This window comes from Molossus molossus, unplaced genomic scaffold (genome assembly GCF_014108415.1).
Source record: "Molossus molossus isolate mMolMol1 unplaced genomic scaffold, mMolMol1.p scaffold_m16_p_12, whole genome shotgun sequence".
In the NCBI taxonomy this organism is placed as follows: Eukaryota; Metazoa; Chordata; class Mammalia; order Chiroptera; family Molossidae; genus Molossus; species Molossus molossus.
This window is the reverse complement of record NW_023425347.1, coordinates 76,705,883-76,730,654: the sequence shown is the minus strand read 5'-3', so window position 1 is coordinate 76,730,654 and position 24,772 is coordinate 76,705,883. Positions and strand designations below refer to the sequence as shown.

General features: G+C 43.0%; 1 protein-coding gene across 3 annotated transcripts in view; it reads right to left on the bottom strand.

Annotated features, from left to right (window-relative positions):
- The window catches only part of RHBDL2 (rhomboid like 2), a 138,154-nt gene that overhangs the window by 28,447 nt on the left and 84,935 nt on the right, over positions 1-24,772 (bottom strand). For all 3 annotated transcript variants that reach the window (XM_036257366.1, XM_036257364.1, XM_036257365.1), the window contains exons 2-4: positions 12,425-12,685; positions 8,674-8,822; positions 5,553-5,665 (exon numbers count right to left, since the gene is read on the bottom strand). In XM_036257366.1, coding sequence (XP_036113259.1) covers positions 5,553-5,665; positions 8,674-8,822; positions 12,425-12,664 — 502 coding nt within the window. In that variant the 5' untranslated portion in view covers positions 12,665-12,685. The remainder of the gene's footprint in view (positions 1-5,552; positions 5,666-8,673; positions 8,823-12,424; positions 12,686-24,772) is intronic.

Genomic DNA, 24,772 nt, shown 5'->3' with positions numbered 1-24,772 from the left:
TATATACTATATGATTCCAACTATATTCTATAAGGTAAAACTATGGAGACAGTAAACAAGTATATTTGCCAGAGATTGTGGTTGGGGGAAATAATGAATAGGTAGAACACAAAAGATTTTTTAGGGTAGTGAAAATATTCCATATGATACTATGATGGATACATATCAACATTTGTCCAAAACCATGGAATGTACACTAAGAGTGAACCCTAACTGTATGAACTTAGGTGATTATCATATGTTGATGTAAATTTATCAGTTTAAAAAAAAATGTACCACTCTGTTGGAGAATGCTGATAATGGAGGAAGCTATGTATGTGTATAGGGGATAGGGGTGTTAGGGAGATCTCTGTACCCTCCTCTCAATTTTGCTGTGAATCTAAAACTGCTCTAAAAAAAGTCTTTAATTTTTAAAAAACCTTTCAATGAGCCCTGGCCAGATTGTCTCAGCAGTTAGAGCATCGGCCTGCAGTCCAGAGAGACCCCGGGTTCGGTTCCTGCTAAGGGCATGTACCTCGGTTGCAGTTTGTCCCCGGCCCTGGTTGGGTTGTGCAGGTGGCAGCCACTCAATGTGTACCTTTCACATCGATGTTTCTCTCTCTCTCTCTCTCCCTCCCACTCTATCTAAACAAAAAATTGAAAAATGTCCTCGGGTGAGGATAAAAAAAAAAAGCCCTGGCCGGTTTGGCTCAGTGGTTAAGAGTGTCGGCCTGTGGTCCAGAGAGACCCGGGTTCGGTTCCCGCTAAGGGCATTTACTTCGGTTGCAGTTTGTCCCTGGCCCTGGTTGGGCCGTGCAGGTGACAGCCACTCGATGTGTCTCTTTCACGTCTTGACATGACGTGATGTTTCTCTCTCTCTCCCTCCCTCCCATTCTATCTGAACAAAAAATGAAAAAATGTCCTCGGGTGAAGATTAAAAAAAAAAAAAAAAATCTTTCAATGAGCAGTGTTATTAAATAAGCTTCACTATTTTTTTAAATCCTAGCTAAATATCATGACACAGAAATACAGATACAATACCACCCCCCCACCCTAATCTGTGGTTTCACTTTCCACAGTTTCAGTCCAAAATATTAAATGGAAAATTCCCGAAACAAACAATTCTTAAGTTTTAAAATGAGTGCCTTTCTGAGTAACATGACGAAATCTCATGCCATCCTGCTCCATGCAGCCCAGGACGTGAATCACCCCTGTGTCCGGCGTATCCATACTACACTTACAGTACAACATGGCATTTTGAAAGAGACCACACTCTCATAACTTTTATTACAGTACATTGTTATAATTGTTCTATTTCATTATTAGTTATTGTTATTACTCTCTCACAGTGCCTGATTTATAAATTAAACTTTATCATCAGTATGTGTGTATAGGAAAAAACAGTACATTAACTATTTTAGGGATTCACTGGGGGGTCTTGGAACATATCCCCTGTAGATAAGGGGGGTACTGTGTTCTTCTAAATTCAGTTATTTTTCTATAGAGGATAGAAAAAAAAGAAATTTTCTCTTAATCACTGTCATAGCCAAAATGTAAAATTAAAATATAATGTGCAATTTAAAATGGAAGAATTGCAGCACTGGCTGAGCTTATTCAAATTACACAAACATTTTGTTGTAATTTTGTCTACGAATTCCCACTTTTCCTAATGTCAGTCATTAGTTCTTACAAACTAATCAGAAAGTGTTTCAATAAATAAGTTTAAAACGTACTAAAACTCTTCATTGAGAAATTTTAAAACAGATTTGGAAATTGTTTCCCAGCTTTTTTTTTTTTTTAATCCTCACCCAAGGACATTTTTGCATTTATCTTCAGATAGAGCGGGAGGGAGAGAGAGGGAGGAAGAGAGAGAGAGAAACATAGATGTGAGAGAGACACATCGACTGGCTGCCACCCACACGACCCCAACCGGGCCAGGGACAAACGGCAACCAAACGGCAACCAAGGTACGTGCCCTTAGTGGAAACCCAACCCGGGACTCTCTGGTCCACGGCTGACGCTCTAACCACTGAGCAACCGGCCAGGGCTGTTTCCCAGCTTTTTAAGTGTGAACTTGTAAGAGTTGTTGCATCATTTTCAGAAGCAAAGTCACATAAATATGGGATGATTTCCAATGACTAGTTTCAAAATTCCCCTTTCCTAGCATAAGTATTTTTGGAAAAGCAGTTATATTCTTATTCCTTGGGAGAAAAATGATATTATATCCTCAAAGGAACACATTTTGTGTTTGTTTTTTCAACATCTGTTAGATAGCTTACTACTAAATGCCTTCTGTTTTCACAGGGAAATAAAACCAGCAAATTAGATACCGATCTTTTTGTGAAAGTAAAATGCATAAACTAATTTTTTTAATGAACAAAAAAATGAGAGGAATCACTCTAACTGATGTCAAGACTTATATACAGCAGCAGTGGTACTGACTGAGGAGGGATTGACACGTCAGTCAGTGGAACAAAAAGGAGAACCCAGAACCAGTCCCACACAACTACAGCCCACTGATTTTTGACAAAGGTGCAAAAGCAGTTCAATGAAGGAAGAACAGTCTTTTCAACAGATTGGTCTGGAGTAATTGGATATCCATAGGCATTCAAGACCTAAGGTTCAGTAAGTTCGTAGAGATAACACCAAAAGTACAATTCATAAAACAAAAAACTGATAAATTGGACTTCACCAAAATTAAGAATTTTTGCTCTGCGAAAGGTCCTATTTAAGATGGTAAAAAGACAAGATACAGACTAAGAAAAAAAAATCTGTAAACTACATATTTGATAAAGGAGTAGGATCTAGACTATATTAAAAATTCTAAAAATTCAACAGGAAAAGTATATTTAAAAAATGGGCATGCCCTGGCCGGTTTGGCTCAGCGGTTAGAGCATCAGCCTGCGGTCCTGAGAGACCCGGGTTCGGTTCCCGCTAAGGGCACGTACCTCGGTTGCAATTTGTCCCCGGCCCTGGTCGATCGTGCGGGTGGCAGCCACTTGGTGTGTCCCTTCACATCGATGTTTCTCTCTCTCTCTCTCTGTTCCTCTCTCTCCCTCCCACTCTACCTGAACAAAAAAATAAATAATATAAAAAAAAAAAAATGGGCAAAAGACATGAACAGACAGTTTCACTAAAGAAGAAACGGACAATAAATAAGTATATGAAAAGATGTTAGCCACTAGAGAAATACTAATTAAGACCTTCATGAGGTATCACTACTGACTTATGGGCACAGCTAAAATAAAAAGTAGTGACAACACCAAGGCTGGTAAGAATGTGAAAAACTGAATCACTTATATAATAATGGGAGGTATATGAAATGGAACAGCCATTCTGGAAAACATTTGCCTGGTTCTTACAAAACTAAATACGCAACCGCCATGCAACCCAGTATCTGTGCTCTTGGACATTTATCTCAGAGCAATGAAAATCCATATTCACAAAACTCTGTACTTATGCTCACAAAAACCTGTACACAAATGTTTACAGCAGCTTTATTTGCAGTAGCCAAAAACTGGAAACAGTTCAGTGACTGAAGGGTGGGTGGTACATCCATACCATGGACTACTATTCATCAATAATAATGAATGAACTATTAATACATGCAACAACCTATGTGAATCTCCAGAGAAATATGCTGAGTGAAGAAGGTCAATCCCCAAAGATTATCTACTGTATTCTTCCATTTATATAACATTCTTGAGTGACAAAATTATACATAGGATAGGCAAAAGTAGGTTTAGTTGTGAGTATGTGAACATAGTTTATTCTTGTATTATTTATTTGTATTATAACTGTAAACCTACTTTTGCCCACTTCTGTAGAAATAGAGAACAGATTATTGGTTGCCAGGGATAAAGGAGGGTGTTGGGTGGGAGGGAAGAGATATAGCTGATGGTATTGGAAATGTTTTCTCCCTTGACTCTTATCAATGTAGATATCCTGATGGTAGTATTGTACTAAATAGTTCTGCGAGCTATTACCATTGGGTGCTACTGGTTAAAGGGTATATGAGACCTCTAGATATTTATTTCTTACAACTAAAGTATAAATCTATAATTATCTCAAAATAAAAAGTTTATTCTTTAATGTTTCCAAAAAATAAATAATGGATGAATGGGAGTTCTGATATTTCCTGCCCACACCATAATGAATCATCTTGGGTACACATATTTTTAGAGATGTGTGCTGTATGCTGCTAGTACCTAGTCTTTAGACCCCTTTAACTATTCTCTACATTCCCTTGAAGTTATCTTTCTTAAGTGAAAATCTGATCATGTTACTTCCCAAAATCTTCACTCTGATGCACAACGGCCTTCATGACCTGGCTTTAGGCCTTTACCCAGTGTACACCTGGGCACCAGTTTCCAAGTGTGCAAAACCCTGCCTGACCGTGCGATACCTGAGGATAGTCAGAATGACTTCTTTTTATGTGTTTATCTTATCTCTAATATCTTACTATTCTTTTTTTTTTGTTCAGGTAGAGTGGGAGGGAGAGAGAGGAACAGAGAGAGAGAGAGAAACATCGACGTGAAAGGAACACATTAAGTGGCTGCCACCCGCACGACCGACCAGGGCCGGGGACAAACTGCAACCTAGGTACGTGCCCTTAGCAGGAACCGAACCCGGGTCTCTCAGGACCGCAGGCCGACGCTCTAACTGCTGAGCCAAACCGGCCAGGGCTATCTCTAATATCTTTAGGTAACTCATCTCCAATGCTTATCAGGTTTCCTAGCACATATTAGGAGTACCATACAGCTTAAATAAGAAGCCCATCACGCCCTGGCCGGTTTTGCTCAGTGGTTAGAGCGTCGGCCTATGGTCCAGAGAGACCCGGGTTTGGTTCCCGCTAAGGGCATGTACCACGGTTGCAGTTTGTCCCCGGCCCTGGTTGGGTCGTGTGGGTGGCAGCCACTCGATGTGTCCCTTTCATGTTGATGTTTCTCTCTCTCTCTCTCTTTCTCTCTCCCACTCTATCTGAACCAAAAATGGAAAAATGTCCTCAGGTGAGGATAAAAAAAAAAAAGAAGAAGCCCATCATTTGGATAAAGATATGGCACATATATACAGTGGAATACTACTCAGCCATAAGAAAAGATGAAATACTGCCATTTCTGTCAACATGGAGGTACCTTGACAATAGTATGCTAATTGAAATAAATCAGTAAAAACAAAGCTAAGAATCATATAACTTTACTCATATGTGGGATGTAAAACTGAAAGTCATAAACACAGACAACAGTATAGTGATTACCAGAGGGAAGGGATTGAGAAGCTAGCTAAGGGTGAAGGGGGCCAAATATGTGGTGACAGAAGATGATCTGACTTTGGGTGGTGGGCACACAGGGCAATATACAGATCATGTGTCATAGAAGTGTAAACTTGAAACCTGTATGATCTTATTAATCAATGCTACCCCAACACACTTAATAAACTATAAAGAAATAACAATTTTTAAAAATTGAAAAAAAAAAAGAAGCCTATCATCAAAGTTGAGTACCATACTGTTTTATTTATAACCTCCTGAGAGTCCAGAGGTGTTGATTCCGTGTTGCCCTCAGAACACTAACCTGCAATCACTCCTGCCAGGTACACCAGCCCCACGCGGAGGCCTTTGTGGACCATTTCCAAGGGAATACCCAAAACGAGCTGCATAATCAGGTTCCCCAAGATGTGCTGAACTCTGAAGAGACAAACACATTTGTCAAATATTACAACTGACCAGGCAGTTATTTCCTTGGGAGAGTAATGAGCATTGAGATGTTCTTTCTAGTTAAGGACTTGTTTAACTCGAATTCCATTTTCTAATTTTTTTAGCAGGTAAAAGGGCATTTTAGAAGTATACATTTATTTTTTAAATTATGTACTCTGTATTTATTTTAAACAGCATAATCTTTTTTTATTATTGATTTTAGAGAGAGAGGAAGGGAAAGGGAGAGAGAGACAGAAACATCAATGAGAGAGAACATCGACTGGCTGCCTTCTGAATACCCCCCACTGGGGATTTGGCCCAGAATCCGGGCATGTGCCCTGACTGGGAATCGAACCAGTGACCTCTTGGTGCATGAGTTGACGCTCAACCACTGAGCCACATGGGATGGGCTATTTTACAAATTCTGTTTTATAACAATTACTGGTAACATTAGAGAGCAATGAGGCTGGCCTAAGGAACATAAACTTGAAATTAGGTTTAAGTGACAAGTGCCAACTTAATGTCAGCTTCAGCATCTGATTTTGTTTCACTTGCACAGAAAATCCTGATACACTCATATTGAGTTTAAGCTTAGGTTTTTTAGTCAACTTGTTTTGCAATCTCAGAATAGTCTTTAACAAAACAGATATGGCAAGAGGAACCTCATTCCCAGGTCTACATTAAATGTTTTTTAAAAAAAAAGCTTACAAGAATGGGGGGAAAAGCTTACCTAGTAACAGTAGCTAAAAGTTGGTATCTCCCATGTACCACAATTTGGCATATAACATATTTGAGTACAGGTGTTTTTTATTATTATAGTTATTTATTTATTTATTTATTCATTTATTTATTTATTTATTATAGTTTTTAAATAGGTGGCAGGAGGCAACCAATCGACCTCTCTCTCATGTTGATGTTTCTCTCTCTTCTCTCTCCCTCCCTCCCTTCCACTCTCTCTAAAAATCAATGGAAAAATATCCTTAGGTGAGATTAACAAAGAGTAGAAGTGACAGAAAGATGAGATCCTGTCATATTCCCAAAGTATAAATATTAGTTTTTTTATTCCAAATGTTATACACCCTTCAAGGACAACTTGGCCCCATGTCATGTGTGAAGCCATCCCCATTCTGATCTTTCCCTCTTTCTGTTTACATTGCTGTAGCTTATCTAACAGCCATTTCCTATCCCCTCTCTACCTCTGCTTGTGAGGCTGGAAGAGCTAACATTGGCTTTCCCTACCTCTCTTAGGCAGGGACACAGCTCTGGCCAGTGAGATGCAAGTAAAAGCAGCACTACCAGGAGACTTAAGAGCTTCTGTCTTGACAAAAGGGATGATGTCACTAGTACCTGATATTACCTCTTCCCCTTCCTGCTTTGAATGCAGAGCTACAGCAGTCAACTTGCAACTGTGAGAGAAAGACCAAGAATAGCAGAGGTGCCAGCACAGGACCGAGTCCTGGCTTCACCAATTGGATGAACCAACCACCTACCTCTGGGCTTCTGGTATGGGGAAAAACTGACCTCCGTTTTTTTAAGTCCCTGTTAGATTTTGTTGTTGTTGTTGTTACTTGCATATAAAAGCATTCGTAATTTATGCAACCCCATATATGACATGTCCTACACGGCCTTGCAAATTCTCTTTGAGTGGTTAGTATGTTAGGCACTGTAAAAATTATGTTATAACCATTGTCTGATTTAATCACAGCAACCTTATGAGGTGGGTACCATTACCCCATTTTACAGATGTGGAGACTAAAGTGCAAAGAGATTACACTGTACTATATACTTATACTGTATAATACTATACTGCCTTGCATTACTACCTAAGTGTTCCCTTTAAAGTCCTTGAGTGCAGAAGCCACATTTGCTCAGAACATGCTTGTTGAATGAAAAACCAAAGTGTGCAAGTGTCCACAAAAACTGGGTAATTGATGACTTTGTCCCTGACTTGTCAAGGCTGTGAGCCCTGTGTCCTGCCACAGGCCAGAGTCATCCTTCAAGGTTCAGGGCTGTTTAGGTCTCTTAGACAAAGCTGGCCTCATCTGAAACCCCAGGAATCTACCGGAGAGGTGAGGCCAGCAGCATGCAGTGGACATGGGGAAGCGTGGATTCTGAGCAAGGTCACAGAAGGCTATTAGCGTTTCAGAAACTATAAGCATTTAAGAAACTATATTATTCCAGGTGGATAACAGTGTTATACACTCATCAAAATGTTCATGAATTATTTTTTTAAGTGTGTGGTGGGAACAGGAACAGTGGGAATGATGTTTTATCTCCTTAAGGGAACATTCAACAACATCAAACAACCAGGGGAACATACTCTTGGTTTGGTAATGATTTGGTCTCTTCTTATTAATATTCCTATATAAATTCCTATGTTAGGCAGTTATAATGCAATATGTAGTACAATGGACCTGGAGTTAGCATTAATGAATTGAGGTCTTTGCTCTACCACTTAGCTGTGTGACAAGGAACAAGTGACAACCTCCCCTAAGCCTCAGACATAAAACAACAGGAGGAATACCTGCCTCCTAGGAGTGCTGTGATGATCACACAAGATTATGTGCATGGGTGGACCCTCAACCACTGAGCCACATGGGATGGGCTATTTTATAAGTTCTGTTTTATAAAAACTACTGGTAACATCAGAGGGCAATGAGGCTGGCCTAAGGAACATAAACTTGAAATTAGGTTTAAATGACAATTGCCAACTTAATGGCTTCAGCATCTGATTTTGTTTCACTTGCACAGAAAATCCTGATTCACTCATATTGAGTTTAAGCTTAGGTTTTTAGATAACTTGTCTTGTAATCTCAGAATAGTCTTTAACAAAACAGATATGGCAAGAGGAACCTCATTCCCAGGTCTACATTAAAATGTTTTTTACAAAGCTTACAAGAATGGGGGGAAAAGTGCCAGTAATAAAGCTCCGGACAAATGTTAGGGGTCACAATGACTCAGTCACCTCTGACGTCAGTGACTTAACTGTCATTCCTTACCCCGCATGTACCAGCATGTATGAGATAAACCTCCAGGCTTCCTCCCTCTTCTGAGGATTGTAGGTAAATGGACTCTCCAAGATGCCTGTGTCCAAGGTGATCCACTGTTTCTGAGGTTTCCACACAGCATAGTAAATGAACACTGCCAGCTGACAGGGAGGGGCAGACATGAATGTTAACCACGCCTTCTGCAGAGGCCCCATCAAAGCCCATGGGCACGACCTTTGTTTCCAATGGTTAGCTCTCTGGTGGGCCACTTCATACACGTGCTCAGAAGGTGACAGGAAATAAATCTCTCTACTGTGGATCTGACCATTTAACTGTGGTCGTATCCTACTTCCTCCAGTGATAGGAGCCCCCCTAGACCAAAGTGTAAAGACTCTTTCTGAACCCCTTTTCCCTTTTAAATACCCACTTTAAATACCCACTGTCCTGATCTTCCTACCCCCACCATTTGGTTTTTCATTTATAACTTAGTATGAAACTGAGTTACTGCTGGCTTCCAAAGAATAGAACAGGGAAAGGAAAAATAGTAAGTTTAAGTTTACAGTGGAGAAAACTGGCAAACATGATTTCAAACCAGTGGTGAAGGCTAGTGTCCCTCGGGATGTCATGTAGCTGTCCCCCACTCCCTGATGTGATGTGATGAGAAAAGCACATCAACTCCGTGGCATTCTTCCCCAAAACCCATACCTCTAGTCCAATCATGAAAAAAAAAACCTCATATAAACCCTGATTGGGGGATATTCTACAGGATACCAGACCAGTACTCTTCAAGACTATCAAAACCACGAAAAACAAAGACAGACTGAGGAACTGTGGCAGATCAGAGAGACAGGAGACATGACAACTAAATGCAATGTGACAAGTGGGTTTGAGGGTATAGGAAGGACATAAAGAGGAGATTAACGGAAAAATTGGTAAAAATCAAAGTCTGGAGTTTTCTTTTTTTTTTTTCATCCTCACCTGAGGACATTTTTCCATTTTTTGTTCAGATAAAGTGGGAGAGAGAGAGAAACATCGATGTGAAAGGGACACATCGAGTGGCTGCCACCCGCACGACCAACCAGGGCCGGGGACAAACTGCAAACGAGTTACATGCCCTTGGCGGGAACCAAACCCGAGTCTCTCTGGACCGCAGGCTGACGCTCTAACCGCTGAGCCAAACTGGCCAGGGCTGGAGTTTTCTTAACAGTAATATACCAATGTGAACTTCTTAGTTTTAGCAAATGTACCATGGAAATGTAAGATATTAACAATGGGAGAAATTGGATGATGGGTATACAGGAACTCTCTGTACTATCTTTGCAACTTTACTATAAAGCTAAAAGTTTTCCAAAATAGAAAGTTTATTGAAAATAATCTTTTATGCTCAGCCAGTGTGGCTCAGTGGTTGAACATCGACCCATGCACCAAGAGGTTACTGGTTCAATTCCCGGTCAGGGCACATGCCCAGGCTGTGGGCTTGATTCCCAGTAGGGAGTGTGCAGGAGGCGGCCAGTCAATGTTCTCTCTCATCGATGTTTCTCTCTCTCTCTCTCTCCCTCTCCCTTCCTCTCTCTCTAAAATCAAAAAGAAAATCATTTTTCATTAAAAAGTTTATCTTTCTGTGACAGGCAGATATCTCAGCACCTGTCTCATGATCCTTTGGTGGAAAACTACCTTGTCCATAGAACTCAGTGCCCAGGCATCATGTTTTATACCATGTGACCTTATCCCATTGTCCTCCAACCTTACCACCACCACCACACACCCACCTGACTGACCAGGGTCAGGCCAGCCAATCTATAGGCTAGAAGAATAACATGAGGTACAGTGCTGAAAAAAGCAGAAAGAATTCTGATGGCTTTCTAGTTGCAGGTTGTCTCATAATAAAACCCCTCCAGAAAATTTACAACTATGTCCCTCCAACCAAAACAGCCTTGACAAAAGCTTCTCCCAGGAATCTAATCTTTACACATTAGCCTTATCTTTATCTAAGCCATAAAGGCTACATCCCTGTCACACTTCATTGTATGCATCAACTTGGCTAGACCACAGTACCCAGATGTTTGGTCAAACATCATTCTAGATGTTTCTGTGAAGGTATTTTTGATGAGATTAATATTTAAATCAGTAGACTATGAGTAAAGCAGATTACTCTCCACAATGTAGGTGGGCCTCACACAATCAGTTGAAGGCCTTAATGCAACAAAGACTGGCCTCCTCTGAGGACAAGGGAATTCTGCCAGCAGAAGGCCTTTGGACTCCAACTGCAACTCTTATCCCCTTGGTCTCTGGTCTGCTGGCCTGCCCTGTAGATTTTGAACTTGCCAAGCTTCCACAATCACATGAGCCAATTCCTTAAAATAAATTAATTCTGTCTCTCCCCCTCTATCTATCTTTTTCTCTCTCAATATATGTTTATATGTGGATGGATGGATGGATGGATGGATGGATAGATAGATAGATGATAGATAGATAGAGACAGAGAGAGAGAGAGATTGTGTGTGTGTGTGTGTGTGTGTGTGTGTGTGTGTGTACATATCCTATTGGTTCTGAGTAGTGCTGGCTGGTGTTTGGCTCAGTGGTTAGAGCATCAGCCCACGGTCCAAAGAGACCCGGGTTCAGTTCCCACTAAGAGCACGTACCTCGGTTGCAGTTTGTCCCCAGCCCCGGTTGGTGTTGTGCGGGAGGCAGCCACTCGATGTGTCCCTTTCACATCGATGTTTCTCTCTCTCTGTCCCCACCCCTTTCCCACTCTATCTGAACAAAAATGAAAAAATGTCCTCGGGTGAGGATAAAAAAAAAAAAGAACCTGAGTAATACAGTTTCTGATAAGGAAGATGAGGCATTAGTGGGAATTAAGAGAATTACATTAGGAACTTCCTAATGCCCCTGAAGTCCCCTGCCAATTTTTTTTTTTGAGACTTCATGGTGAAGGAGAAAAAGCTAGGTTTGATGAGGTTCAGAAGAAGTCCAGTCTTGGCCCAGTCACTGAGTATGTGACCTGGGGCAAGTCATTCCATAGCCTGGGGTCTTGCATTCTTTTCTGGAAAACAAGAGAGCTGACTAGATCAGTCTATGCTGCCCATGGTATACATCATTAGAGGATTCCATTCTTTTCTACTGAAATTTGGAGGCAACTAGAACTCTTGTAACTCTTACTAGCCAATTAAAGTTGGTTCATGATACCAAACCAGTTTGCAATCCCATGATTATGTGGCTTCTAAAGCCCATACCAGCCCTGGCTGGTTTGGCTCAGCAGTCCAGAGAGACCTGGGTTCGGTTCCTACTAAGGGCACATACCTTGGTTGCAGTTTGTCCCCGGCCCTGGTTCGGTCGTTCGGGTGGCAACCACTCGATGTGTTCCCTTCACATCAATGTTTCTCTCTCTCTCTCTCTCTCTCTCTCTCTCTCTATTCCTCACTCTCCCTCCCACTCTATCTGAACAAAAAAATGGAAAAAATGTCCTCGGGTAAGGATAAAATAAATAAATAAATAAATAAATAAAGCCCATACCAGCTAAAATGAAATGAAGCCACTAAAATTAGTCACTGCTGGGCAGGGCACTTGTTTGAAAAATAAAGCTCAGCGCTTGTCTGAAAGTGACTGGGAACATAAGAAAAACCTGGGAAGGGAGTTATTTGCCACCACCAAGCTCTCTTCTTACATGTTTTCCAGTCTCTGACCCAGATCTGATCTAAACCCCCAGTTTGCTTGCAACTCCCCAATAGTACCTGCCCTAGTGCCCACCACCCAACATGTTTACCTCAGCAAGGCTGACGGAGATGATGAACACAGGGGGCGGGAGGCAGTTAGCTCTCTCCATGTATGTTCTCCGGGCATTTTCAGGAAGCATCCATTTGGAGACAATCCTGTGGACCTTTTTATCCTTGAAGGGATCTTTATCTTCCCCATCCTCTGTCATTTTCTTCTCCTCCTCCAGCTTTTCTTCCACGTCTCTACGCACATTCACATCCTCCATTTGCAAATCAGGAGCAGCAGCCATTGTCCTGGGTCCTCCCTACACCTGAAAGAGACATGAATGTAGGGAAAAACAGATGGCCCTATAGTCTTCAGGCCATGGTCCTTTGCTGGGTTCTCTGGCATAACCATTGGTTTCTAACGCCTTTCCTGTACGTTAATAGAAGGTAACTGAAGACCTGATACCCAAATACTCATAACATCCACACCCTCGCCACCAGTGTGTAATTAATTATGACAAAGTACTAGGGTCTCCCCCAAATGAGGGAGAGGGCTCTCAGGGGTCACTTCTGGTTTCACCTACTGCCATCACCCAAGACTGGAGCCTTGAGATGGCAACATTGCTCTGCATACCTCTTCCTTTCCTTTGCCACAGACCTCCAAGTCAGCTGTTAGCTGTGCCCTGAATACGAGGTATCTCAGAGCCCAAACCATGCACAACTGAGCTCGGCTTTATCTAGCTAACGAGCAATCGCCTCTCCTCTCTTAGTTTCATCTTGCTTCTACTCTCAGGTTTCTGATTCAGAATCAGAAGTCATTTATTGAGCATCTACTGGGTATCAGACGCTATGTTGGGGACTGTCACATCTATTAATCACAAATGTTAAAGCATTTAAAAAAATATGTTCAATTAGGGATGATTCACATGTATTAATAAGCTCTATTGTAAATTTAAGCACCATACATGATCATGTTATGAGGAAATGAAATTCCACATTGTTAACCATACAACTTTATATATACAAAAGGAGCTAGAAAAATGAGGATTTCATTCTCCCTCCCCTCTACCCCAATTTTGTCTTCTCTCTAGATTTCAAATTTTCCAGAAATTTCACAACTTCAATCCCACCATTTTAGGTATTTTACTGAAATATATATCCTGGGCTGCAAAGATACCTGACTCATTCGGTTTCGCCGAGACTCACTGCATGTCTGCCTTCTTCCCTGGCATCTCCAGTAAAGGGATCTGATGTGTAGTTCTAGCTAATTTGGGCTCTAGCAATAGATGGGTGCATTGGTAGTGATTGCAGCATTTGTTTTTACCTCTCAGTCAGTCACTTCCATACCTGTCTGTGCGCGCTGCTCCCCGAGAACAGGAACCTCTCTCTGCTTGGTCTTATCTCCAACATCTGGAGCTGGATGCTCACAGGTGCTGCCTCCAGTCCCTGGCGTGCCCCATCCTTCCCACTCCTGTTTACCTGCAGCTCCCACACCTGAGTTTCTGAGCACAATTCACCACCTTAGAAACGTGACTAATCAGATTGGCAGCAATGAAAGACTGATCCGTACTGATTCCTATGAGGCTGTGTGGGAATGAGTGTGGTTTATGGGGTGTAAATTGATGCAGCCTTCCGGGAAGGCAAGGGGGCAGTATCTATGAATTATGAAAAGCATATGCCTTTCAACAGAACCATCCTAATCCCAGAAATATATCCTACAAATCTATTTGAGCAAGCACACAAAGCTGTATTTTGAAGATGTTCTGTGCAGCACTATTTATAGTAGTGAAAAATGACGAAGAACCTGAATCTACTTTAATCAGGTTGTTGCATTTTCTGACAGTTCTAATTCTTAGGTAGTTCTTCCTGTACTGTGCTGAAATCTACTAACCAGCACTCTGCCCTTGGGCCCAAGGTTTTCCTCCCAAGGGTCTCACAAAGCAAGTCTAACCTAATGTCATGTCATTCATTTCATCCCTGCATGGAAGTGGCTTCTGTAGGTCACAGTTGGGGTAGAGTATCTGGAAGCACACTTTAGATTACCAGAATTTGGGGAGGCCCAGTTGAATACAGCAAGAGTCTCAAAACAAGTCAGCCATGATTACCACACACTATAGACTCACACTGTTAGAAAAGCATCCATAGCTACCAAATTGTTTACCTGGCCACCTCACTGTAGTGTTACTCATTGAGTGGAAGTATTTACTCTACTGACTGTGCTTTCTTATTCACTAAGCAAAGGTCATGCAAGTTTCTTGAGCTTTTCCTAATGTTGACTTGATGGTATGCTTCACTTTCTACCTCTTATCTGCAGCAGGTGGCTGCCAACTCTTTGTTGAAATCACATGCATACATCGAAGGGGATCACTTGGTAAATTACATAAATGTCTAACCAATAATGAATGTCAACTGTAGTTGAAAAAAATTAAAAATAAATTTTAAGCCTAGGCCAGTTTGGCTCAGCAGTTAGAGTGTCAGCCCGCAGACCAGAGAGTCCTGGGTTCAGTTCCCACTAAGGGCATGTACCTCGGTTGCAGTTTGTCCCCGACCCTGGCTGGGGTCATGTAGGCGGCAAACACTGGATATGTCTCTCTCGCATTGATGTTTCTCTCTCTCTCTTCCCCCATCTCTCCCTCCCACTCGATCTGAAAATAGATGCAAAAATGTCCTCGAGTGAGGATAAAAAAAGTGTTAATTTTAAAAATTAAAATAAAAACACACACACACACAGATCAAAACATTCTCATCCTACTAGTAGAAAACAACTGGGGTAGATTGTTAGTGTGGACAGAAAAAGAACCACACACTAAACCTAACAAGCTCAGGGCAGGCCTGCAAGGTGGGCCTCACACATTCAGAGACTGAATGTAACCACATGGGATGGTCACGGCGTGTGGTCACATTCTAGGCCTGCAGCTTTGTAGACAAAGGTCAATCTTTACCTTCAGCAAGCCTGTGTATTGTTCTTTTTGCATGAGATTACATACCTTTGGAATGTCAGAGTGATTTCCCTTTCCAGACCCTTCAGGTTACACCCACTGCACCAGAGTACACAACCCCTCATTACTATCTTGTTCCCTGATTCCCATCTCTGTGTTGCAAATGTCATTAACTATCCTGTACCCACCAATGTAAAAGAAGTATGTGTCTCTCTGTTTTACTTTTTATTCAATCCCAGAGGTTTCCGCGCTTTGCCCTTAATCTACTACCAATGAATTTCATGTAACTCCCTTAGGTCTCCCCCTTTTATTCTAATGTATACAATAAGCTGCAAAATTGCCATTCTCCAGAGCATTTTCTCAATTCCTTGACATTTTGCTTCCCAGCAATTGTTACCAGTTTGGCTCAACTAAACTCATAAACATTCTCTACAGGTTTAGCTCGGCAGATGTTGCTCAGTGGTTGAGCATCGACCCATGCACCAAGAGGTCACAGGTTCAATTCACGATCAGGGCACATGCCCGAGTTTCAGGCTCCATCCCCAGTAGGGGGTGTGCAGGAGGCGGCTGATCGATGTTTCTCTCTCATATCAATGTTTCTGTCTCTCTCTCCCTTCCTCTCTCTCTAAAAAAAATCAATAAAAACCTATTTTTAAAAATAAATATATAAGCCCTGGCTGGTTTGGCTCAGCAGTTAGAGCGTCGGCCTGCGGTCCAGGGAGGCCCGGGTTTGGTTCCCACTAAGGGCACGTACTTCGGTTGTAGTTTGTCCCCGGCCCTGGTTGGTCGTGCGGGAGGCAGCCACTTGATATGCCCCTTTCACCTCTCTCTCTCTCTCTCTCTCTCTCTCTTTTCCTCTCTCTCCCTCCCATTCTGTCTGAACAAAATATGGAAAAATGTCCTCAGGTGAGGATAAATAAATAAAATGAGCACATTTAAATAACAATACAAATAAATAAATAAATAAATAAATAGAGAAAAAGAATGTCTCTGGAGGAGTATAAAAGTCTCATAGCCTTCTGGTTAAAAAAGAAGATGCTCTCTAGTGAACCCCAAAAACCAAAGACCTTCTCTTCACGGCCAGCTAGTATTCTTCAGAAGAGGAAAAGTGGAAAGAACGTCCATACTTCCTGACATTATCTGGTCCAGCACTGCTTGTTTTATGAATCACTGAGTCGATGTGCTGGCCAAGGACTGGAAAGGGCAGTGCTGTGCTCATTTACCCAGAACAGCTGTCTGCCTTTTTTTTTTTTTTTTATCCTCACCTGAGGATATTTTTCCATTTTTTTTGTTCAGATAGAGTGGGAGGGAGAGAGAGGGAGAGAGAGAGAGAAACATGGACGTGAAAGGGACACATCGAGTGGCTGCCATCCACACAACCAACCAGGAAGGACCGGGGACAAACTGCAACCGAGGTACATGCCCTTCGCAGGAACCGAACCCGGGTCTCTCAGGACCGCAGGCCAACGCTCTAACCGCTGAGCCAAACCAGCCAGAGCTGCCATTTTTTTAATCTGTAGAAATTTGAATTTCCATAAGGAGATCTACACAGGAGGCCCTTGACATCAGCAAGGTGTATTTCCAAAGGCCCTTCAAGTGTCTTCATTCACTCTACCTCACACAGTCTCCCAAAATTATGCTCTAAATTATGGCCAGAAAGTTTTAAGTGATTCCATATCAGACCCTAAATGATTCTATAATTTCAAAAGTAAAGTTATTTATAAAATCTGTCGTGTGAAGCGTATTAACCACGTTCAACGCTTTGCACCCAAGATCCCAAAGAAGAAAAAAGCAAATTTGGTTAGTTAATGGTACCTCTTTTCATTTTTCATCAAGTTTAATCTCTCCCGAAGAGCAGTTTCTGCACTGGCTGATGAACTCACTAAAACCACTAGCCAGTGCATTTTTCCTTGTATCTATGTGACTCGCAGGGTGGACCTCTGGATATCAGAGATCCTACACTGAACTGGACATTTTATGACAATCTACCCAAAACTTCTCTTTGTGGCTGGCAAATAAAAAGTCACTTTCTCAGGCCTCTTCACTTTGTTCTCATGTTTACCACTGGCACTGCCAACTGATTTATTTTTCTGAGCCTCTTCTACTCCTGCCACAGGAAAGCAAGAATTTAGTCACTGCATGCAGGTTACATGAAGGCTATCACTAGTAGAGAATACACAGTAAAGTCACATGAGATGTCAAGGTGGAACAGTAAGCCTGGTTCACTAACGAGTGACTGGCACAGGCACAACCAGTCTCTCAATTCACATTCGTTTACAACGGGCCTTACAGGGTAGCTAATGCAATATAAAAACTATAAGTGTTAAATGTGAAAATGTGGAGGACTTCAGCGTATTCTTTTAATGACACTTATGTAGTGATCATTTGTTAGTTTCCTTGGAGAATTCCTTATTTCATAAATCTTGGCAGGCAGCAGGAACCACTTCCTGAAGCCCAACTTAAAAATACTCACTTTTAGCCCTGGCCTGTTTGGCTCAGCGGTTAGAGCGTCGGCCTGCGGTCCTGAGAGACCAGGGTTCGGTTCCCGCTAAGGGCATGTACCTCGGTTGCAGTTTGTCCCTGGCCCTGGTTGGTCGTGTGGGTGGCAGCTACTCAATGTGTCCCTTTCACATGGATGTTTCTCTCTCTCTCTCTTCCTCTCTCTCCCTCCCACTCTATCTGAACAAAAAATGGAAAAATATCCTCGGGTGAGGATAAAAAAAAAATACTCATTTTTCCCTGGCCAGTGTAGCTCAGTGGCTGAGCAGAGGTCATCGGTTCGATTCCCAGTCAGGGCACATGCCTGGGTTGTGGGCCCAATCCCCAGTGGGGGGCATGCAGGAGGCAGCCAATCGATTAATCTTCTCTTTCATCGATGTTTCTATCTCTCCCTCTCCCTTCCTCTCTCTCTAAAATTAATTAAAAAAACATTTAATTTTTAAAAAAACCACTTTTCCAAGTGCCTAAGCAGCTAAGGCTAAGGTCCGTGACCTAGGCTTGAGGAATGAGCTGCATTTGCTTAGGATTTTTTAGGCCAGAACTGGGATGGAAAATATTCTTTACAGAGATGAAATATAAAGTGGTGGTGGCAGTATGCGGTGTCGAACCTTGCCATTGGGGTCAGTGTGGCACCCAGCATCCCATGCCAGCTGTACCTTTGACCTTTGACAAAGGCTGCAGCTGTGAGCATACAGCAGCAACAATGAGGCTGTCTTCACCTACCTGGCTCTCTGATGTGATTTTTGTATATTTGGGTGCCTGGTCCCCTATTGTTTCTGCTTATTCCCCAAACCTTGTTTCTGCAGCCTTCTAGTGATTTTGCAATCTACCTGAGAAATTATGGTATAATAAGAAATACATGCCCTGGCTGGTTTGGCTCAGCGGTTAGAGCATTGGCCTGCGGTCCAGAGTCCTGGGTTCGGTTCCCGTGAAGGTGCGTACCTCGTACCTCGGTTGCGGTTTGTCCCCGGCCCTGGTTGGGTCATGCGGGAGGCAGCCACTCTATGTGTCCCTTTCATGTCGATGTTTCTCTCTCTCTCTCTCTCTCTCTCCCACTCTATCTGAACAAAAAATGGAAAAATGTCCTCAGGTGAGGATAAAAACAAAAAAAGAAATACGTGCCCTGGCCGGTTTGGCTCAGCGGTTAGAGCGTCCGCCTGCGGTCCGGAGAGACCCGGGTTCGGTTCCTGCTAAGGGCACGTACTTCGGTTGCAGTTTGTCCCCGGCCCTGGCACTGGTCGGTCGTGCGGATGGCAGCCACTCGATGTGTCCCTTTCACATCGATGTTTCTCTCTCTTCCTCTCTCTCCCTCCCACTCTACCTGAACAAAAAAGTGTCCTCGGGTGAGGATTAAAAAAAAAAAAAAGAAAGAAAGAAATACGTATTTGGTCTTCTTCACCATCCTTGAAATGTCCAGAGTGATAGAAGTAAGAGGAGCATCTTTTGTTATTTATAATAAGCCCCTTTCAACCATACCTGAGGTTATAATAATGAAGTGACTCTGGGAGAGTAGAGGCTGGTTGCCAGAGGAAACAATCATGTAATGAGAGAACTGGAACTTTCAGCCCCACCTCTGGGGAGGGAAAAGGGCTAAAGAGTGAGCTTAATCACCAATGGTCAAAACTATTCAATCATACCTATGTAATGGAACTTCCATAAAAACCCTAAATGAAGAAGTTTGGGGAGCTTCCATGTTGCTGAACACATCAAGGTGCTGGGAGGGTGATGCACCCAGAGAAAGTTGGGAGTTCCACGTCCCTTCTCACACACCTTACCCTGTGCATCTTTTCCTGACTTGTACCCTTTACAATAAACTGGTAATAGCCCTGGCCAGTTTGGCTCAGCGGTTAAGAGTGTCGGCCTGCGGACCACAGAGTCCCGGCTTTGGTTCCTGCTAAGGGCATGTACTTTGGTTGCAGTTTGTCTGCGGCCCCAATTGGGGTCGTGTGGGTGGCAGCCACTCGATGTGTCTCTCTCACATCGATGTTTCTCTCTCTCTCTCTTCCCCCCTCTTTATCTGAGGATAAATGCAAAAATGTCCTTGGGTGAGGATAAAAAAAAACAAAAACTGGTAATAGTAAGTACAGCCCTCTCCTGAATTCTATGAGCTGTTCTATGAGCAAATTACTGAAACTGAGGAGGGGTCATAGAAATCCTAATTTACAGCCAGTTGGTCAGAAGTGCTGGGAGCCCAGATTTGCAGTTGGCATCTGAAGTGAAGTCTTATGGGACTGAGCCCCTGACCTATGGGGTAGTTAGTGTCAGAATAGCTTGGTGTGGAAAACTCACACATTTGGTGTCAGAAGCGTAAGTAAGAACAGAGAAATTGTTTTTCTTTTACTACCCAATGTGCTTTCAATAAAATTCATTTATTGGTATCATCAGCCAGAATCAGTTTCTGTCCCTTGCACCCAAGAACCTAATTAATACACCTGAATAGCCAAGAACTCTTCTAAACTATATCTGTGGTCCTCCTATTGCAAGTTAAACTCGATTCTTATTCTGTGTTTAGGAGACATAGTATAAGGAAAGCACAGAACCAGGACACCTGTTTTCTGGTCTGGACTCTGCCACTTGCCAGCTGTGTGACCTGGAGTAAGTCCCTTTCCAGCTCTGAGCAACAATTCTCTCACATGTACAGGAACAATCTGCACGAGACCAGTAGTTCCCCAAACTGGCTATGCCTTAGAATCCCTTCAGGCATTTGTTTTTCATAGATTCCTGGGCCCCATCCTCAAGAAACTAACTTAATAGATTTAGTAGATCTCGGACAAGTACACCAGGAAGTGGAGGCAGCAGCACCTTTGAGAACCACAGACTAAGGCTCTCTAAGGTCCACTCCATCACACATCCTCTGTGATCTCCCAGTGCAAGGCAGAGACCGTTTTGCTGCTGTATTCCTTGTGCCCAAAAAGTTCCTGGCACACAGGTGTTTAGAAAATACTTGTAATCTGAGTCCGAGATAAACAGAAACTCTCTGCAACTTTTTGTAAATCTAAAATTATTCCAAAATAAATGAAAATGTTATTGAAAAGAATACTGGAAAAAAAGGAAGGAAGGAGAAAGGTAAGAAGGAACAGAAGAGGGAAGAGACAGTGGAGGGGGGAAGAGGGATTTTATCCACACCACATTTACTAAGAGTCTTACATCCCTCTATGTTGAAAAGCACCTCCCATCACCCTTTTCCCTGCACACGGTATCACCCATCCCACCACAGTATTACTCTGCCATCATTGGGACCTGTGGAGCCACCATGCTATAATGGCTACAAAAGGGCTTGTGGCCTGTCTTTGAGGGGCACGGTGCCTTGTGCTTGGCACTGTGAAGACCTGAGTTCTGCTCCCAGAATCCATACTTCATTTCACTGGGCCTCAATTTCCTCAGCTATAAAATAGAGTTCCTCCCTCCCCTCAGTATCTTACAGATTTATTATAAGAATCAAACGAAATAACAGTTGTCACATCAGTGAGCACTGGGTGCCAGGTTCCATGCTAAACACTTTATGAGCATTCTCTTCATTCATTTTCACAACAACCTTGTACAATAGGAGAATAACATCTCCATTTTATGCATAACAAAACACAGGCTTCCAGAAAACTTGATCAAGATCATACACCCAGCGAAGGGCGGGCTGGGAGGGGAGCCCAAGGTGTCTGACTCCAAACACCCCGCATGTTCCTCTGCCCTGTAGTTTCCACACACCTAATGCTCAAGAAGTGTGCGTTTTTATTGGATTATTTCCACCCCATCCTTCCCTCTACCCTAATCTCTCTTTTCTTCCTCCAGCTCCCCAAACAGAAACAGACTGGACCCTGAGAGCCCCCAAATGGAAGCTGCAGAGCGGGCAGGTCGCCAGCCCAGATGGGGCTGGAAATCCCCAGCACTCCCACTACTGCTACAAGGAGTCGACATGGGGACAGGCATCCAGGAAAGGAAAGGGCTTATCTCCGAGGACCCAAAGGACTAAGTCAAGCTCACCTTCCCTTCTTCACCTCACCCAGAAGAGCACTGGCAAGGCCACCACTTTGGACAACTTCTTGGCACAAGAGAGTTTTGATCATCAGCTTGTGCTACTTTTCCTAGCTGCATTCAAACAAGTAGGTTCTAAATATCTAAATTGTTTCTTTAAACAGCTGGCCCCACCCATTCATTGGTACCAGGCAGGCCCCTGCCGAGGCTGAGTGCAGCCTTGATGTGGCTGGAGAACCCAGAAGGCTGGGCGGCAGGCTGTGCTGGGTCTACCCAACTGCTGCCCAGCTGGGCCTGGTGAGGAGGCTTTTGGTGGTGTTTCTAGGCAACATGAGTAATTGGAAGGCCACGTATTGGGCTTCTTGGCCACAAAGATTAACAGCCTCCTTCATCACACAGCAAACCATCATTATGCCCAGTTCCAGAGGCCTGCAGCAATTTCTGTGGTTATAGCCTGAAAGAGTGCTTTTTTAGCTACAGAAATTAAGAATCAAGTTTTCAATATTATGGGTTTGTGGTTGTGGTTGTTTCTTTTTGCTACATTTCTGAGGATAAACTTGGAATAAATAGGCAAAAGGCTTAAAACCAAAAAATAACCTCCTTTCCAAAAATGTTCCTTCTTCCTGAAGCAAAGCACTCTTGGCTCAATTGTGAGGGCAACTCAGGTAGGGACACTCTGCTTCCTAAGGTCTCTGCATGCCCACTTCATGGTAAAAGCTACTTCCTTGGAATCCCACAATTGTGGCTTCGGTTCAGAGTGGGGGGACCAGGGCCTTGGTCATGTGCAAGGCCTCACAGCAGAATAATGTCTTTGTGTCTCTCCCATTCTAAGAAAATCACAATACCTCCTCTTCCCAGTCTGCAGAACCACTTTCACTGATAATTTTTTTTTTCATTTCTTGATTTTTAAAGAGAGAGAGAAAAAAAAGAGAATGAGAGAGAAAGAAAAAAACACTGATTTGTTGTCCCACTTATTTATACATTTATTGGTTGCTTCTTTTTTTTTTTTATCCTCACCCGAGGATATTTTCCCATTTTTTTTGTACAGATAGAGTGGGAGGGAGAGAGAGGAAGGGAGAGAGAGAAACATCGACGTGAAGGGACACATCGAGTGGCTGCCACCCACACGACCAACCAGGGCCGGGGACAAACTGCAACCCAAGTACGCGCCCTTAGCGGAAACCGAACCCGCGTCTCTCCGGACCGCAGGCCGACGCTCTAACCGCTGAGCCAAACTGGCCAGGGCATTGGTTGCTTCTTGTATGTGCCCTGACCAGGCATGGAACCCACAACCTTGGCGTATTGGGACAATGCTCTAACCAACTGAGCTACCAGCCAGGGTTTCACTTATACTATTTTAATGGATCGTCCCAGCTGCCCTGTGAAGAAGACGTCATTATTATTCCCATTTTACAGATGAACAACTAAGGCAAAAAGAGGCATCCATGATTACATACCAAGTCACCGCAAAGCTGTGGCACCTACCTATTTTTCTGAGGCCAGATCCTGGTCTCTCTACTGTACTACAAAGCCTCCCCACAGAGCTATTGAAGATATTACATACATTTTTGTACCCTATTATAATATGAAAAATAGTAATAATAATATACACTGGTGTAGAGGCACAGAACTTCTATGTCTTTTACTATCCTCAACACATGATCCTTATTGATGTTGGTCAGGCTCTCAAAGCTGCTTCATGTACACTGATGAATACGATCTGGAATTCCCCAAAATGGACACACCATTTAACTAGTTTAATAGACACCAGTGCACAGGACTAAAGAAAAACCGTGACCCTGAGCAATCTCCTCCTTAATTTAAGGAGTTGACATTATTTGATAGCATTATGACACCCTTTTCAGTCCCTTATGTAAGGAGGCAGAATCATTGCTTTCGTTAGATATTTGTAGGTATTTTTCAAAAAGGCTTTCAGCCCTGGCTGGTTTGGCTCAGAGGCTGGAGCACTGGCCTGCGGTCCAGAGAGACCCCCAGTTCGGTTCCTGCTAACAGCACGTACCTCGTTTGCAGGTTGTCCCCGGTCCTGGTTGGTAGTGTGGGTGGCAGCCACTCAATGTGTCCCTTTCATGTCAGTGTTTCTCTCTCTCTCTCTCTCTTTCTCTCTCCCTTCCACTCTATCTGAGCAAAAAATGGAAAAGTGTCCTCGGGTGAGGATTAAATAAATAAATAAATAAATAGTAATTTTAAAAAAAGGCTTTCACTGCCTTATCCACAATGTTTGCACGGGACTGTGGATTTCTTGGGATGTGGGATATGGGCGACCTGAGAATAGCGTCACTGTCAATGACCACGTACATCAGAATCATCATTGGACCAACCAAGATGGCTGGTTCCAATCCTAAGGCAGTGGTTCTTAACCCTGAGGAAACTGTACATAAGTACTGGTGCCTAAGCTAAGCCCAGATCAATGGAATCAGAGCTGGAGCTGGGACCTGGGCCTGGTATTTTTAATGGGCAGCCAAGACTGCAAGCTCCTGCCCCAGAGATTTGGATTCAGAGGGTCTGGGCTAGGGTCTTGCCCAGGAATCTACATGCTTTTTCAACAACTCCCCAGGGGATTCTTATGTATACCACATAAGTTTGATAACCAGTGATGTATGCATTCATTGGACCAGCATACCCTGAATGCCTCATTTACTGTAGTCCCCGGAAACACAAGGAGGAAAACAAAAAAAACCCTTCTGTTCCCCAGGCCCTTCCTATCCAATGGGGAATAAAGACCTATAAAATGTTCAAACACAGTATACTATGATTTAAATTTAAAAGTGGGTCAGCATCATCAAGTAGTTATGGTTACTCAGTTCCCAGAAGCCTTGTGTGGTAGATTAAAGATGGAGCATGTTATTTGCCATTCCTCCCAGTAAGAGGTGGGATTTGCTCCTCCTCTCCTTGTATCTGGGCCAGCTCTGTGACTGGTTTTGACCAATAATACGTGGCAGAGGTAACACTGGGTACCTCCCAAGGTAAGGCCTTAAGAGATCCGCA